The sequence below is a fragment of the Besnoitia besnoiti genome, chromosome II (genome assembly GCF_002563875.1).
Source record: "Besnoitia besnoiti strain Bb-Ger1 chromosome II, whole genome shotgun sequence".
Lineage (NCBI taxonomy): Eukaryota > Apicomplexa > Conoidasida > Eucoccidiorida > Sarcocystidae > Besnoitia > Besnoitia besnoiti.
In genome coordinates this window covers 5467458-5481590 of record NC_042357.1, presented here as the reverse complement: position 1 = coordinate 5481590, position 14133 = coordinate 5467458, and the positions used below count along the sequence as shown (strand labels likewise).

General features: G+C 52.1%; 2 protein-coding genes across 2 annotated transcripts; one reads left to right on the top strand and one right to left on the bottom strand.

Moving 5' to 3' along the window:
- Window positions 1–6049: 6049 nt before the first annotated feature.
- Window positions 6050–10195, top strand: BESB_041170 (putative endoplasmic reticulum oxidoreductin; the record flags this gene model as incomplete). Its single annotated transcript, XM_029362703.1, has 6 exons — window positions 6050–6129; window positions 6561–6727; window positions 7337–7447; window positions 8234–9020; window positions 9482–9596; window positions 9896–10195. The coding sequence occupies 6 exons, from the start codon at window positions 6050–6052 to the stop codon at window positions 10193–10195; spliced, it is 1560 nt and encodes a 519-aa protein (XP_029221668.1).
- Window positions 10196–11716: 1521 nt separating this feature from the next.
- On the bottom strand, window positions 11717–12331 carry BESB_041160 (uncharacterized protein; the record flags this gene model as incomplete). Its single annotated transcript, XM_029362702.1, has 1 exon — window positions 11717–12331. The coding sequence occupies one exon, from the start codon at window positions 12329–12331 to the stop codon at window positions 11717–11719; it is 615 nt and encodes a 204-aa protein (XP_029221667.1).
- Between the last annotated feature and the right edge of the window lie 1802 nt (window positions 12332–14133).

Genomic DNA, 14133 nt, shown 5'->3' with positions numbered 1-14133 from the left:
ACCCTAAACCCTAAACCCTAAACCCTAAACCCTAAACCTAAAAACCCTAAACCCTAAACCCTAAACCCTAAACCCTAAAACCCTAAACCCTAAACCCTAAACCCTAAACCCTAAACCCTAAACCCTAAACCCTAAACCCTAAACCCTAAACCCTAAACCCTAAACCCTAAACCCTAAACCCTAAAACCCTAAACCCTAAACCCTAAACCCTAAACCCTAAACCCTAAACCCTAAACCCTAAACCCTAAACCCTAAACCCTAAACCCTAAACCCTAAACCCTAAACCCTAAACCCTAAACCCTAAACCCTAAACCCTAAACCCTAAACCCTAAACCCTAAACCCTAAACCCTAAACCCTAAACCCTAAACCCTAAACCCTAAACCCTAAACCCTAAAACCCTAAACCCTAAACCCTAAACCCTAAACCCTAAACCCTAAACCCTAAACCCTAAACCCTAAACCCTAAACCCTAAACCCTAAACCCTAAACCCTAAACCCTAAACCCTAAACCCTAAACCCTAAACCCTAAACCCTAAACCCTAAACCCTAAACCCTAAACCCTAAACCCTAAAACCCTAAACCCTAAACCCTAAACCCTAAACCCTAAACCCTAAACCCTAAACCCTAAACTGCGGTGAGGAAAAGTGCACCAAGACATGAGTTTGATGTGTAAAGCGCCTATGTCTCTCATTTCCGCTGTGCTCGGCTTGCTACAATGCTTTCGAAAAAAATAACGGCCTCTCGGTAGTTGCCCGGAGCCGCCGTGAATAGGGCTGCTTTTCGGCATCGTGCTATAAACAGGAGGACATCTCCCGGTGACAATGACGCTTTGGTGTGTTCCAGAAGATGAACTCTACAGAGAGGCAAACGCAAGACGGACACATGCCCGACAGCTGGGAGACACTATGTCGATACAGCGTAATAACGGCAACAATAAGCATCGAGGGATAATGACGTGAGGAGAGGGGACAGGCAATGGCGTACTCATTGATGCAGCGCCGGTCATCCACACATACGCTCATCCGAGGGGCAGCCACCGGGAAGAGCACAGAAATTTCCCTCCGCAAAGGTGACTGCCGGCCCGATCAATGCTACCCGAAAAGATAATTGCATATGCACCTGACTGTTTTCACATGCATGTGTGCACACCCGTTGCACATCTTGGTGTCCTCCTATAGTGATGTCTTCATGTGCATAGAGTTTTCCTCCAGTCTGGTGACCCCAAACAGTCAGGGAAGGCAACAGGAACGTCTATGTTTGTCTGGAGCGTAGAGTACTTCGGAACTTGTCCCTCAATATGCCACACTATCAATGTGAACACGACTTTACGGGGGATGACGAGAAGCGAGAAAGCCGTAGTATCTGCGACCGTGGGACTGCACGAAACCAACTACGGAAACGGGTAAACGAGATGAAGAAATAAATGTCTGGGGCATTTAGAATACTTTTTCAGGCACATGGGCAATGACGCAAGAGAATAGAGCCAAGAAGCGGACTGCCGGGAAGCAGGAGGAAAGAAGAGCAATGCGGCTGATGAAGAAGTGGCCCACACCATATACTGGCAGCTGAAGCGTGCCTAACACGCCGGGCACACGTGATGGAGCGACTGTGAGAGAACTGACAAAATCTGATGCAGAAGGCGAGAGCAGATGCTATTTGTTCTGCGATTGATGCGTTGGCGTAGGGAGGGCGAGAGGGGGGACAATGACCTAAATTCTGAGAGTCTCTCTACACAGATATGCGAGTTGTCCAGTTCCCTACACACTGACCTGCGCATCCACCGGCCACGTTGTCCATGTTAAGGCATTCTTTAGTATTCGTAGCAAGCTACAGTCTCGAACGAGTTGCTTCGCTGTTCCGCTGTTCGAGTGCCATTCCTTCGCACTCGCGTAGAGTCAAGACGGGCTCCGTCGCCAGGACACGACCCGGAATTGCGTCTATCTTCATGTACAGTGCTCACAGTGTGACCTATGTCATCAATCAATTCTTACTGCGTTGATGCGGTTGCACACCGCGTTTGTGGCAAAAGTAACAAGGCTTCGTCGGAAAGCGGAATTCTTTCCTCATTTGCTTGCACGACGGTAAGAAACAGTACTACATTGCTGCGCATCCCCCGCGACGTGAGAGAGAGACCTGCTGTCTCGAGCGACCAACACGTGTATGCCATTATCTTACTGTAAGGCAGCCTCCGAATTTTTTTTCAAGATACTTACTCTTAGGAAATGGTACGCTCCACACTCTCCGGACTCAAGGAACTCTGCTGCGCAGGTGCCGCAGAAAAGGATACCCAGCACCTATAGTCAGGGGGCAACCTGCTCCTCTTTCAGTTAGAATGCTGTGTGGTGACAGGCTCCATCGTCTTGCATGGCTTGCCGCCGCCAGGCTCCCCTAGTCGCCACGCCGGAAAGCTGGCTTCCTTTCACTGGCTACGCTCCATACAGAGAGAGGGCGACGCGAATGAGAAGCCGCGTGGTAGGTGCTGCAAAGGCCTCCTGCCTCCGGCTACCTGTGGCATCCCTTGATGTGCTTTCCTGTCCTCGTGGCGCCAAACTGCAAACAAGTAGAACTCGGTGGGAGCCAGTTGTAGCCTCCCACTCGCAGGTGATACTTACATGCAATCTCGCCGGTCCAGTCGGATTTTAAAAGTGGGTACGTATCCGATTTCAACAGTGTAGAACGTGCAGTCTGGGTGTCCGCCACGATCAAGGTACCTAATCGAATGTCTGGAAGGCGCCTACTGCCAGCAAGAGGTGCAGCACCTGTCCTCGCGCCTGCAAACCGTTTCCCTGCGCAGCACCCAGCAGGCATAACCCTCCAACCGGGTATCATGACATTCGAGGTGACTACTCAATCTCCACCCTAGGAGAGGCTTAACCACCGAGTTTTCCCTCACTGTATAGAACGCTGCGCCGTACACCCTGCCCACTGAGTTTCTCAAAGCCTCATTGTATTGCAGCAGATGTAGGTTTTGCGGGAATACCGCCTAACAAAGACATGGAAACACGGAAGAGACAGGGAATTGTTCATGTGCTACATTCCCATGAAGTCGCCGGGGGCAACTAGGTTACAGCAGGAGCTCTAGGGCGCCATATCGAAAGGAGCACGGTACGGGGCGGCAGAACGGCGAGATCGTCAAGCAGTCCTTTCCATAACGGCATGGAATGGGGCATCAGAGCCGCAGGACAGTGAGCATCGGTTCGGTTGCCCAAGCTGTAGTCGAGGATAACTGGAAAAGGTGCACACCAGAAATAACAGCTCTGTTGTAGATGCTAAATCCCGGCATCAGTACTATCGTTGTAGCAAGGTTTCCCGAAAAATGCGGCAGAGCTCAAGAAGCGGCTCTGGATGGCTCATACTGCCTGACGAGCGAACGGCTGGGTTCAAACCACATCTAGTGAAGCTGAAGAAAGAATGTCCATCGACGTGATACCTCCCTTTTGAACAGAAAAGCGGCATATCACCATGCATGTTGTCTCGTCACCTTCGACGACTCCCCATCCGGCGTTCCTTTCCTCTTCAGTTCTATTGATAAACCTCACGAAACGCCGCATAGCTGGCATGCATCTGTGCGTAGTCGAGAGGTCAAGTGGACAGAGAGCACGCGGTCCCAGTTGCTTGATTTGTCACCTGCGCTTCTGCGTCGTCTGCACCGCTGTGCTGCGTTCCACGGGTATATTTATTCGGACGTTTGTCGTTCGGCGGAATCGGGACATTTCCCCCCGTGTGCCCCTCCCCTCGACTGCCCAGGAAGAACACAGACAGTGAAAGGAAACAACGGCGAGGGGGACTACTATTGCGGATGGTATCTGTTGTGACGCTAAAACTGGACAAGGCTAGTCATTAGGCTTCATGCTTCCCACGTATGGATACGGGCCGTTGGGACTTTGAAAAGCGCTCCCTCCGGAGACGAAATTTACGATTCCGGTAACCACGATATCGAGGAGAGAAATGAAGACTGGTGAAAAATGTTTGCAAGGGATGCACGGGAAAAACGAGGAAGGAGCGGAGAGGGGCAACACGTCATATGGTAGAGAAACGAGGCATTACAAAGAAGTAAGGTAGAGAACATGTGGGAAGTAGGTTGAGAGAAACGAGCCAGAGCAGCTGTCTCTTGACAGAGGGGCTGCCAACGAAAAAACACGCTTTGTATTGAGGCGACGGTGTCGAGTGAAAGGGAAACGGGAATGCTCAACCACTACGCAGACGTGTGTGTGATGAAGTATCTTTCAACGAAAAAACAGTCGAACAGGGAAAAAAAACTGAAAGGGAGACGAGTTCGGCGCAGCACCGCATGCGCAGGCATTCATTTACAGGCAGTCGCGCGGGACCGTGACGAACGGGATGAATTCGTAGTGACCCCGTTGTGTTGCGTGGTCAAATTTAGTACTGTCACATCGATGCGGCGTGCGTAGTCGCTGTTCACCTTACGCGTTTTCAGATGGCACGTAATCTGGAGTGTCATGTCGTCAGTCTATCGTGTTATTACCCATGGATATTACACGAGAAAACATATTCACGCCCATGTGGATCTGGGATACGTGAAGGAACTGCTTTTGAGGTAAGCTTGCGATACGATAAAATGGAAGCCGCGGTACGACGAACCGATCGCGCGCCGGCGACCCTAAATTCTCTGAACCCTTGACAGCGAATTCGATAGAGCGAACCGCTCCTCTCGCCCTTTTCGGCTGCGTTTTCTGCCTTCCCATAGAGTGACGAAACAAAAACTGCGTTTCTGGTTTTGTTGTGCGCGTATGATACCTTAACCGGGCTTGCGCGTATGATACCTTAACCGGGCTCCTGAGCGTAGACGCATTTCGTGAAACCTCACGACTGACCCGGCATGACATCCATAATGTCACCCCAACTGATTGCTGAAGCAGACGAGTCGAAAAACATTATGTCTATGGTTCGGACGCCAGACAGCAGGGATCAGGCGGTCTTGTGGTAGTGTTGGCACCCCTGACACACTGCGTGCCTGCCGCGCCAGACATGTTCGTGGCCTCGCACACTAGCCGAACATCTAGCCAGCTTGTTTTCTCGTCAGCGCGGCAGGCACGGGAGCGCAGTGCGCGCGTGCCATCGACAGTGCCACACAGGCCAAAAAGTGCGGCAGTCTGTTGTTTTTCGCAAACGACTTTATTTTCCGATGCTGATTTTGCTTCATCAGGTGCAAACGGGAGAAAGTTTATGCCCTCGCCGCTGCGGTATTTGCAGTCGTTACCCAAGTGGGTGTTCCATGACCAGGCATATAGCGGTTTACAGCATCTAACTTCCTTGCGAGGCTGTCTCTGTCTTTACTGAATGTCCCGCTGTAAGCGCATGTTGTCCTCTACTCACGTGAGAAAAGCATCGTTCCCAGTAGGAGGGGCAAAGGTGATCCGCGTTCGCCGGACCTTTTCCGGATGAGTTGTAAACCGTACCCAGGTAAACGCTACGTCCAATTTTTAAAGACGAAAAGACGCCCCGACCGCGGCGATATGTTTTCTGCGGCGTCATCAGTAGCTGCGGTACTCTGAACGGTGACTTCGCTCTGGAACGCGTGGCGGTCCAGTGGATGTGTATAGTTGAGAGTGTGGCCCGCGTGGCGGAGGATTTGCATGTATGGTGGAGTAATTCCAATGAAGCTCGCCGCCGCTGCAAGGACCTAAGCTCCGCTTGCGCAAATGGCCTAACGGTGTCGGCGTGGTTGCGGCTCCCTGGGTGAACTCATATCACGAGAGAAGCCATTGTGGCCGTCCTCTGAGTGGTGTATCGCTTTCGAGAGACATTCTCCTGGATCATTCGTGTGATTCGTGACCGCTACTAAACTATGACTCGGAACTACAACGCAACACAACGGTGGCAACTACGTCCCCGGCGAGGACGCGGTGCGTGCCATGCCTTTTCCCTTCGATGGGTTCGTTTGGTTTTCCTGGGAGCGGCGGTCACTGCCTTGGGCAGCTCCGCAGGGCCAGCCGCTAGTACTGCAGATTCGGCGGCTCCTGTGGCGTCCCCGGAGATGACGTCTGGGAAGCTTTTCGGTGAAGGCGTTTCTTCGTGGTTCACAGCCATGTACACGAAAGCCAGACCGTTTCTTCCTTCGCTTCTGCACCTATGGGAACTGCAGCTTCCCGCAGAAGACTTTCCGGAGTGAGCAGTGGGCCATCGGGATGGACCTCCCGGTTGTCGGACGATGGATTCCGTACTTTTCGACGAAAGCAGCTATTGGTTCCTCTGATGTATTGGTATCGGAGCCTACCTTTTCGTAAACTCCGGTTAGACAAGCCAGGAACTTCCACGTGATCTTGGCATCACTATAGACAACAGCCTCGGCAACGTTTGCGCATGCAAATCGGTCTTTGTGTCCGTCGATGGGAAACCCTCTGGAGCAAAGCGTTGCACTGGCGCCGGTAGCATGCCTTTTCACCACCTCGAGGGGCTGGAATCGGTCTCGTGTTCCGGTTGAAAACATTTGAGCAAGGGTGTATCGAGTGAAAAACGGTTGACACTCCAGAGGTCCGCCAAGGAAGAATCTTTCGTACATGCATTCGGTATGAAATGCAATTGTTCTCTCCGTGTAGATGTCTGGACTTCCCGACAACGAGCCAGCTGTCCGAGGACGCACGGATTGTCCGACCCATCCTTCACCGCCTGAAGCAGCGGACGTTCTTCCGCATTTTTAAGCTGTCTCTGCTGGCAGACACTTGTGCAGATCCACGACTGAATAGTTTGCTGCGAGACAATGCCGGTGAGAACTTGCTAAAATGAGATCCACTATATTCCTTCCATGCCTCCGGTGCAGTGGCGACGCATCTTGCCGATGCAAAGTCCTGCCTGGTGCGTGGGCTGCTAGACCCGTGCCCATACGTAGGTGGAGATTCAGCGTAGAGGGGCTCGGGAGAATCGCGGCAAAGCAAGGCCATGCGCTGTAAGCGCTTCCGGCAGCAAGGACCGGTCTGTTAGCCGCAGGCACCGATGTGCAACACAAACCACCCCGAGGGATTTCAGTGACGAAGTGCACATAGGCGACGTCAACGGCAGCCTGACAGCACAAAATCAATCTCTGGAAGGCAGGACGCTGCTTCCGCGGGGTCTGGCACGCCGCTGTTAGGCGATCACTGTCCGACTGTTGCACGTGGTACGCGGCTCTCGTCATATGCAAGGTGACGGCTACCGCGAGTTTGAAGGTGACGTATTCTTGGCACGCGTCAGTTCCTCGCTCCAGCCCCTGGAGGGTCGCTCTATCACGTTGATGTGAAATCTCTCGATGGAGGCCAAAAAGGAGCTATGCACCTGTTGCAAGTTTTACCTTGATCAGGCGTTCTGCTTGCGTGCGTCTTGTTTCGTGCATTGGCAGGCAAATGCTCGGAGCCCCAGCGGTGTGGCCTCTGTCAGTGTTCTGATGACGAAATCCCCCAGACGTGGTTACAAAAACCAGACGAAGAGTTCGTGGATAGACGTCACGCCGGTGCGTTCGAAACTGCGTTGGCGCAGCGAGCGAGCCTTCGGACTCTGCGCACCATCTGAGTCATCGCACGTCATGATAATAGGGTAGTCGCAGCTGCGGAATAGACTACGCGTCAACTCTGAAAGCGCCAGACTGTGTCTACCCGCTCCCAGCAGGAATGCAGGGACATGTTTTATCCAACGTCCTTCGCGGCGGAGAGAGTGTGAACGACAAACTTTGTTGAGATTTGGGTCGGTCCTCTGACATATACGGTTTGAGAATAACCTTCCTACCGAAGGGCTTGATATGTGTTACAGTAACACAGTCGGTACGAGGTCGAAACAAGGTAGTTGGTGGTGAGACAGTGGCTGAACAACCGTTTTTATTGATTATGCTGACTTTAGTCACGATGAACCAGAGTTCTGCTTAAACTGAGGAGTCATGTAGGTACAAACCGTACAAGGAATAAGTATGTCCATTTGTGCGTCTCAGTTTATACTTGCGGTTTTATATTTTAGACGCTGACTTACCGGCCAAACCTCCCTTTTCTTTGAAACACACTTCCCACCTCGCCGCCAGATGCCATGTGATCTCTATAGTATAACGGGACATTAGACCGAACCTGCTACAGATAAATATATCTTGGATGATTGTATATTGGCGACTAAATGTCAATCAGACCTGCATATTTTAGGTTTTCCATGAAATCTATCTGGAAGAAGCGGCTTGATAGTACTCCTCTGACATCTACGGTTCCGATAGGGCACCATTCATGGCCCATCGGTGTGCTGTGGTCGAATTCCTCAGCGTCTTTCACTCGGTGGACACAAGACCAATCGAGCAGGCAACCGGATGATCCATTCTCAATGTTCAAAACACCTAAACGGCTGCAAGCGGACGACCCCGTCTTTCAAAGCGCGGGCAGCAAGGGACCCGGTGTGTACGTCGACCTCCTTCTGAATCCTCCGTGTTTCACGAAGTATGAGGGTGGAGTCGTATGGCGCCTCTTGTACGAACAGGTGCCGATACATCCCAGGACAGGCAATGCGAGGGTTTCAGCAGGCGGTAGCGCATCCCAGGACGTGACTGCCTCGTTTCTAGATGACCTGACCGCTGTTCAGCCAGGACGCGCTCTCGGAGATTGGGTTTGTTCGAACAACGCAAACCTTCAGCGACTTCTATCCGGCATGCAAGCCAATATTGCTGCTCTTGCAGCAGAAAACTTCAACGCCGTCGCAGATCCACCGCCCCCGCCATCGTTGCCCATGACTACGCCTTTCCCTTCCCGCTCGAACGGCGATGGAGGCAATGGTGCACCCGCGCCTCCTGTGTTCAGTTCCAACATGGATTTTTTCCGCGCACGTCTGGCTCTTCATCCCCTTCGTGTCCAAAACTTATACTTCACTTTCGGAATTCTGCTGCGCGCCGCATGTGGCCTCAGTGATATCCTGCAGGAATGTTCATGTGAAACTGGAAACAGCCGCGAGGACCTTTCGACTCGGGCAGAGCTGCTTCACATGTTGAACGTGACGACGTCGTCGTTAGCTGCATGCTCCGCAGAGTTCATGAAGAAACCTTTTTTCGAGAGCTCCAAGTGAGTTTTCGGTGCATGCTCGACGGGCAGGCCCAGAGACACCACCAGAACAGAATTGTTTGCTGTCGCTGGGGTGTCACGCCCCGCCAGCGTTCGTACGTGAGCGAGGGTTGATGTCTAGGTGTAGGCGTTTTCCTTTCCGTGGTTCTGAAGTTTAAAGATCGTGTAGGAGACGCTGCATTGCCTGGTAAATCGTGCATCGGAATCAGAGTGTGAGCTATTTGTGACGTCCTGGCATCTCACAAGCGTTGTAATTTCCACAGTGCTGTGGTTTCGTAGCCCCCTGAAGGATACAATATTTCTGTTGAGTAGGAGCGGTTGCTGGCGGGACAGGCATGCTCATCAAATTGTGAAGGGCAGCTTCTTTGTGTTCTAGAATCAATGGCTCACTCGCCTGTCGAAGAACTCCCGCCAGATCACCTGGCTAGTAGAAGATGCTCCGACCTTTCCTGTGTCTTTAGCTTGCAGTTCCTGCAGTCCACCGAGGGTATCGACAGCATCTTGCGATGCGTACCGTGCGAGAAGTGCCGTCTTCATGGGAAGATAAAACTGACCGCATTACACATTGCCGCTAGAGTAAGCCGCGTGCCTGCAAGAGTGCACAACCTGCTCCAGAAGCTGTGCGCAAATAGTCCCGGTCGCTTTGCTTATTCATTCTCGTTATTCCGTCGTACAGAGAAGCTTGTAGGGCTCAGTCCCTGTTCTTCATGTATACGAGTAATAAGCCTTCCCACGATCGGCGACTGAGACGCATGATATATCGGTCAAACTTGTCCCTCTGCGATGAGAATGCATTTGAGAAAAGCAGTCGAAGCTGTGTTACGAGCGAGTGCCCTTTTGCGTGTGCTCATGGTTTCGGTGGTGTGTCTGCTCAGATGCTGTCGTCATCGGGGGCGATGCCGTCGCTTGAACGTAATCAGGTCACTGCGCTCATTAACGCGTTATATTACTTCGCAGAGTCCATCAGGGTGGTGGAGCACATGCAAGACCGGATATTCCTGCATAACATTTGCGTGTACGCCTGCCTGGTCGCGACTGTTTTGCTACTTGTCTTGCTCGTTGTTTACTTTGTATGGAGCACAAAGACGCGTGCGAGGAGAAAGCACCACCAGAAGGTCATGCTGGAGGTGAAATTTCGAAGTACTTCTATAAAGAAGAGAGCAAAGTCAGCCTAATTTTGTAGCGCGCACGGAGGGCAGAACTCTACCCTGTAGGTCCGCTTGTCCAGAAAGTCAATATGTGGAGAGTTTTTCATGGGTGGTTTTCGGCTGCTGCTTGCCTTCATGCACGACCCGGCTCGTTCAGGCGTCTTGCGTGTACGAGGTAGTCAAACAATTTTTGCAGCTGATTCATCGGCCGGCGTCGCCTCGCTTTAACGCGGGGGACGTGCGACACACCTTATATTCTGGGCTGGTCGGGGCATTCTGCTCCTTCCTGCTTGTTATCGAGGACTAGGTCATCCGTCGTGAGTGCCTGTGGCCGTGTCAGGCGAATATCTTTCGTGCTTGTGGCGAATGCACAGTGTTTTGTCTTTCAGTTATCAGGGGTTCAGTTCTCTGGTATGTCCGCGATAAAGAGGTCGCGACCACCATATGCGTGTGATGCCGCTTGTCTTTCTCGACGAGAATGCCTCTTGAGGTACTTCTCGGCGTCGAGATTGGTCGAACCTGTTATAGTGCCCGTCGCGGGTTCTTGGGATGCGGAAGAGGTTTTGTAGCTGATGGTCCGATCCTTCTGCCAGCGCGCCCGCTTCAGTTCGCAGAAGCCTACGAGTCAGGTCTATGCCGGTGCGACTTCCAATGGCAACAGCTTCGCCGTTCCTTCCTCGTATATTATTTAATTCCATACGGCCGAGTGCCTACTACGCCTGCCCTAAAAATAGCGCACCTCAGCCGAGTAACAGAAACAAAGAAGCGCTACATGGCAGGGAGTGCCCAGATATACAATGGAGAGCGAAGCCATGCTGCTGCTGACATCTGACTCGTGACATATAACCACAGTTCTTATTGCGACAAGAGCGGACTTAGCAGGGGCAGTACCTGTTCGCACATTGGCAATGATATCCGGTGACAACGAAGCCACATATGCTAACATATATTTTGAGGTCAAGAGGTAGGATAAGGCGGCTGGGTGGCGACAGGGATAATAGGCACTGGAAAGATGAGAGCGTCACTGATGCGTGAAAAGACCGTTCGCACACGCCGCTCATGGTACTTCTCGCCCTGAAGCTGTAGGGGAGACTACGAGGCACAGTAAAGCCCTTCTGTATCACACTCGTTCGGGCTTGGTCGAATGTCATGCCATAATAATAACTTGTCCGTGGTCGCGGGAACGCATTCGGTTCTGCGCACTTAACCGGGATGCCGCTGTTTTGCCTCTTGGTGGACAGCAGTCAACCCGCATATTTTGAACATGCAAGAAGTCGCCGGCACGCTAGGAGACTGCTTGGATGGCAAATGTGGCCGAAGAGAGGATTTTACACATGTTTAAACTGATCGAAGGCTACTAGGTGTGCGCATCTCTTGAACGGGATGCCACAGCGTTGACGACATTATAAAGTGGAACACGCGCCTCGCGAAATCATGTTTGGTGACGTAGCAGGAGACGAAAGGAATCACGGAGAACTTAAAACAAGACACAGTATTAGCTGCAGGAAGCATGTACACTGCTGTGTTTTACGTCACCACAACAATTCTCTAGCGTGCTTGATGTCTACGACTTAGAAAGACGAGTGGCGAGCCATTTTCATGTGTTTGAGCTCCCTCCACAAATGAATACGGGTGAGGAGGAATTTTTGACTTGTACTTCGACTTGAGGGTGTCTTCCGTGCGACCGAGAATCCCCGTCAAAGTCCCGTGGCGCTGTTCTTCTTTGGCGGCGTGCCACTGCACGTTGGACAATGTTGTTTCCCCCGTTTCCAGTTCTCGTTCAAGCATGTGCTCCGCCGCAAACACTTCGTGCTCTCTTTTCTGTACTTCCTTCAGCCGTTCGTGAACTTTGCCTTCCAGTTCCATCATTTTCTGCGTGTGACGGTTTCGTTCCTCGTCTATATTCTGTCGTGCTTGTGCAGCCAGAGCTCTCTTCATTTCCGTAGATGCATGTTTCTCCTTTAGCGTCTCATTAGTAATTTCACCAGACTCGCCGGCGTCAGCGGTCATCGAGCCAGTCGCCAACGCAAACTTCTGGTGGTTGGCCGCCACGTTGTCTCGTACTTGCTGCTTGAGATTTTCCTCGATAGAAACTATTGCTTTTCTAAAATCAAGGTCATCCTTTCGACTTGCCGAATCATCGCTTTTGAGCGACTCACCCATGCGGATCAGACGCCTCGTAGACTACCACACGGGGCTCGACTTGCGGCTCTGCGTCATCAACTGGCAGCGTGAGGGCGTGAACGCTGTGGATCAACCAAATTAATAAGAAAGACCGAGAGAACCACCGGACGGTTTCTGGAAGCTTTGGACAGGCATCCATATTGGCGGCAGTGCTACGTTTGATACACAAGATTGTCAGTCGGTGGTATTTAACTATTCTGCCTCCTTTGTTCGCTGATAAAACAACCGAATACGGGTTGTGCACTTACGATGTACCTACAGCTGAATCACACACCGCCGTGACACAAGTTGCACTACAGCGCGACCGGCATTCGCCACTAATAAGAACAAACCCACTTGCTAGCTGGCCGTGGTGAAACAGGTAATCCTCTAGCCCTCACTGCAGACTCCGGATCATAGCGGCTCGTAGCGTTGCTCTGAAAAGATTTTGTGTGCTCCACTGAGCAAGACTTCAGACAAACCTCCCGAGCACACCCTCACGAAGCATGGATCGCGGCGGGTGTGTGTAGGTGCAAGGGAGCGCGTTTGTTGGTGATTATTCATAACATCTACTTTCTCCCCTAGCTAATACGAGCCGTTTTATCGCATCTCCCAAGCGCGCTACACGGATTCCGCTTCTCAGCAGAGCTAAATTACGAACTGGCAAATAGCAAACTGCTCAACAGGAGCCCGATGCGTTACTGCTAACCGGACTTTTACACCACGTTCAGCGTTCGGTTCATGCGTATAAGCGATGAGCTCTCCACCGATAGGAACAGCATCTGTTTGAAGCCGCAAACATGTACCCATGGTGAGCACTGTCAACTGAAGCGAGGCCGTTTGAAGCCTGTCAACGTGACGGCCAAGATACGCCGCTTCGCGCCTTCTTTGCGCGCAATTTTCGCACAACACGTAATGCATCTTAACCAATACGAGGTGCGAAAGATGGAGAAAAACTGGCACTAGCTACCTGCTTCAGCTCCCGACAGGGGATCACAAGGGGACGGGATGACATTGACTCGTACAGCATCCCGTACACTACTCCACTACAGCCATACTGCAAGACACCAGTACGTCCAAAGTTGCACAGACGTCCCTCACAGATCCCTCATTTCCTCCGATCAGAGGGCGTTACCTGCGCCCTCAAGTTGCCAACAGGTTGCCATCTCACACGCCCTCTTAGGGTAGCGCCACGCATGGATATGACGTGACAGGGATGCAGTCCGTATCAAATCCCAGAAGAACGCGGGTCTCTAACAACTTGTATCAGACAAAACTCCTGCCCCCTTGGATGTGAGCCACTTCATGGCGGCGAATGCATGAGCACTGAGTGCGGCGCTCTCCCAGTTTTTTGCACGGCGCAAAGCTTCGTGAGGGAACGAGGCTCCGGACCGCTCTCGACGCGGGAAGGCAGCACTTCAAACCTTTTATGTATTACTTTGAAGTAACGAACGGGTTTTCAGAGGGCGCGCGCGGTCTCTGACCGGTGCCGCGACTACAACAGCCCCCGCATACGTGAGAGTGTTGCACGCTAACTGCTGCTTGTGAAAGCCACCTTGCGATGTGCCTGTTTTTACGGTGGAATGCGCCACAATCACCGGGTCCCGGTCTCAGCTGTGGACCGAGGATAGTAGAAAAAACAATGAAGGAAACCGCGGTGCCGACGAGCGCTGAGAGGTACGAGACCTGCGAATTTCTCGCTGAAACTTCAAAGGCTCGACCCAAGCATTTTGCTCATCCGCGCTAGGGGCAGTGCTGCTGCCAGTAGCGGTCTCGCCGGTGTCGCAGGCACATAGGCGGAA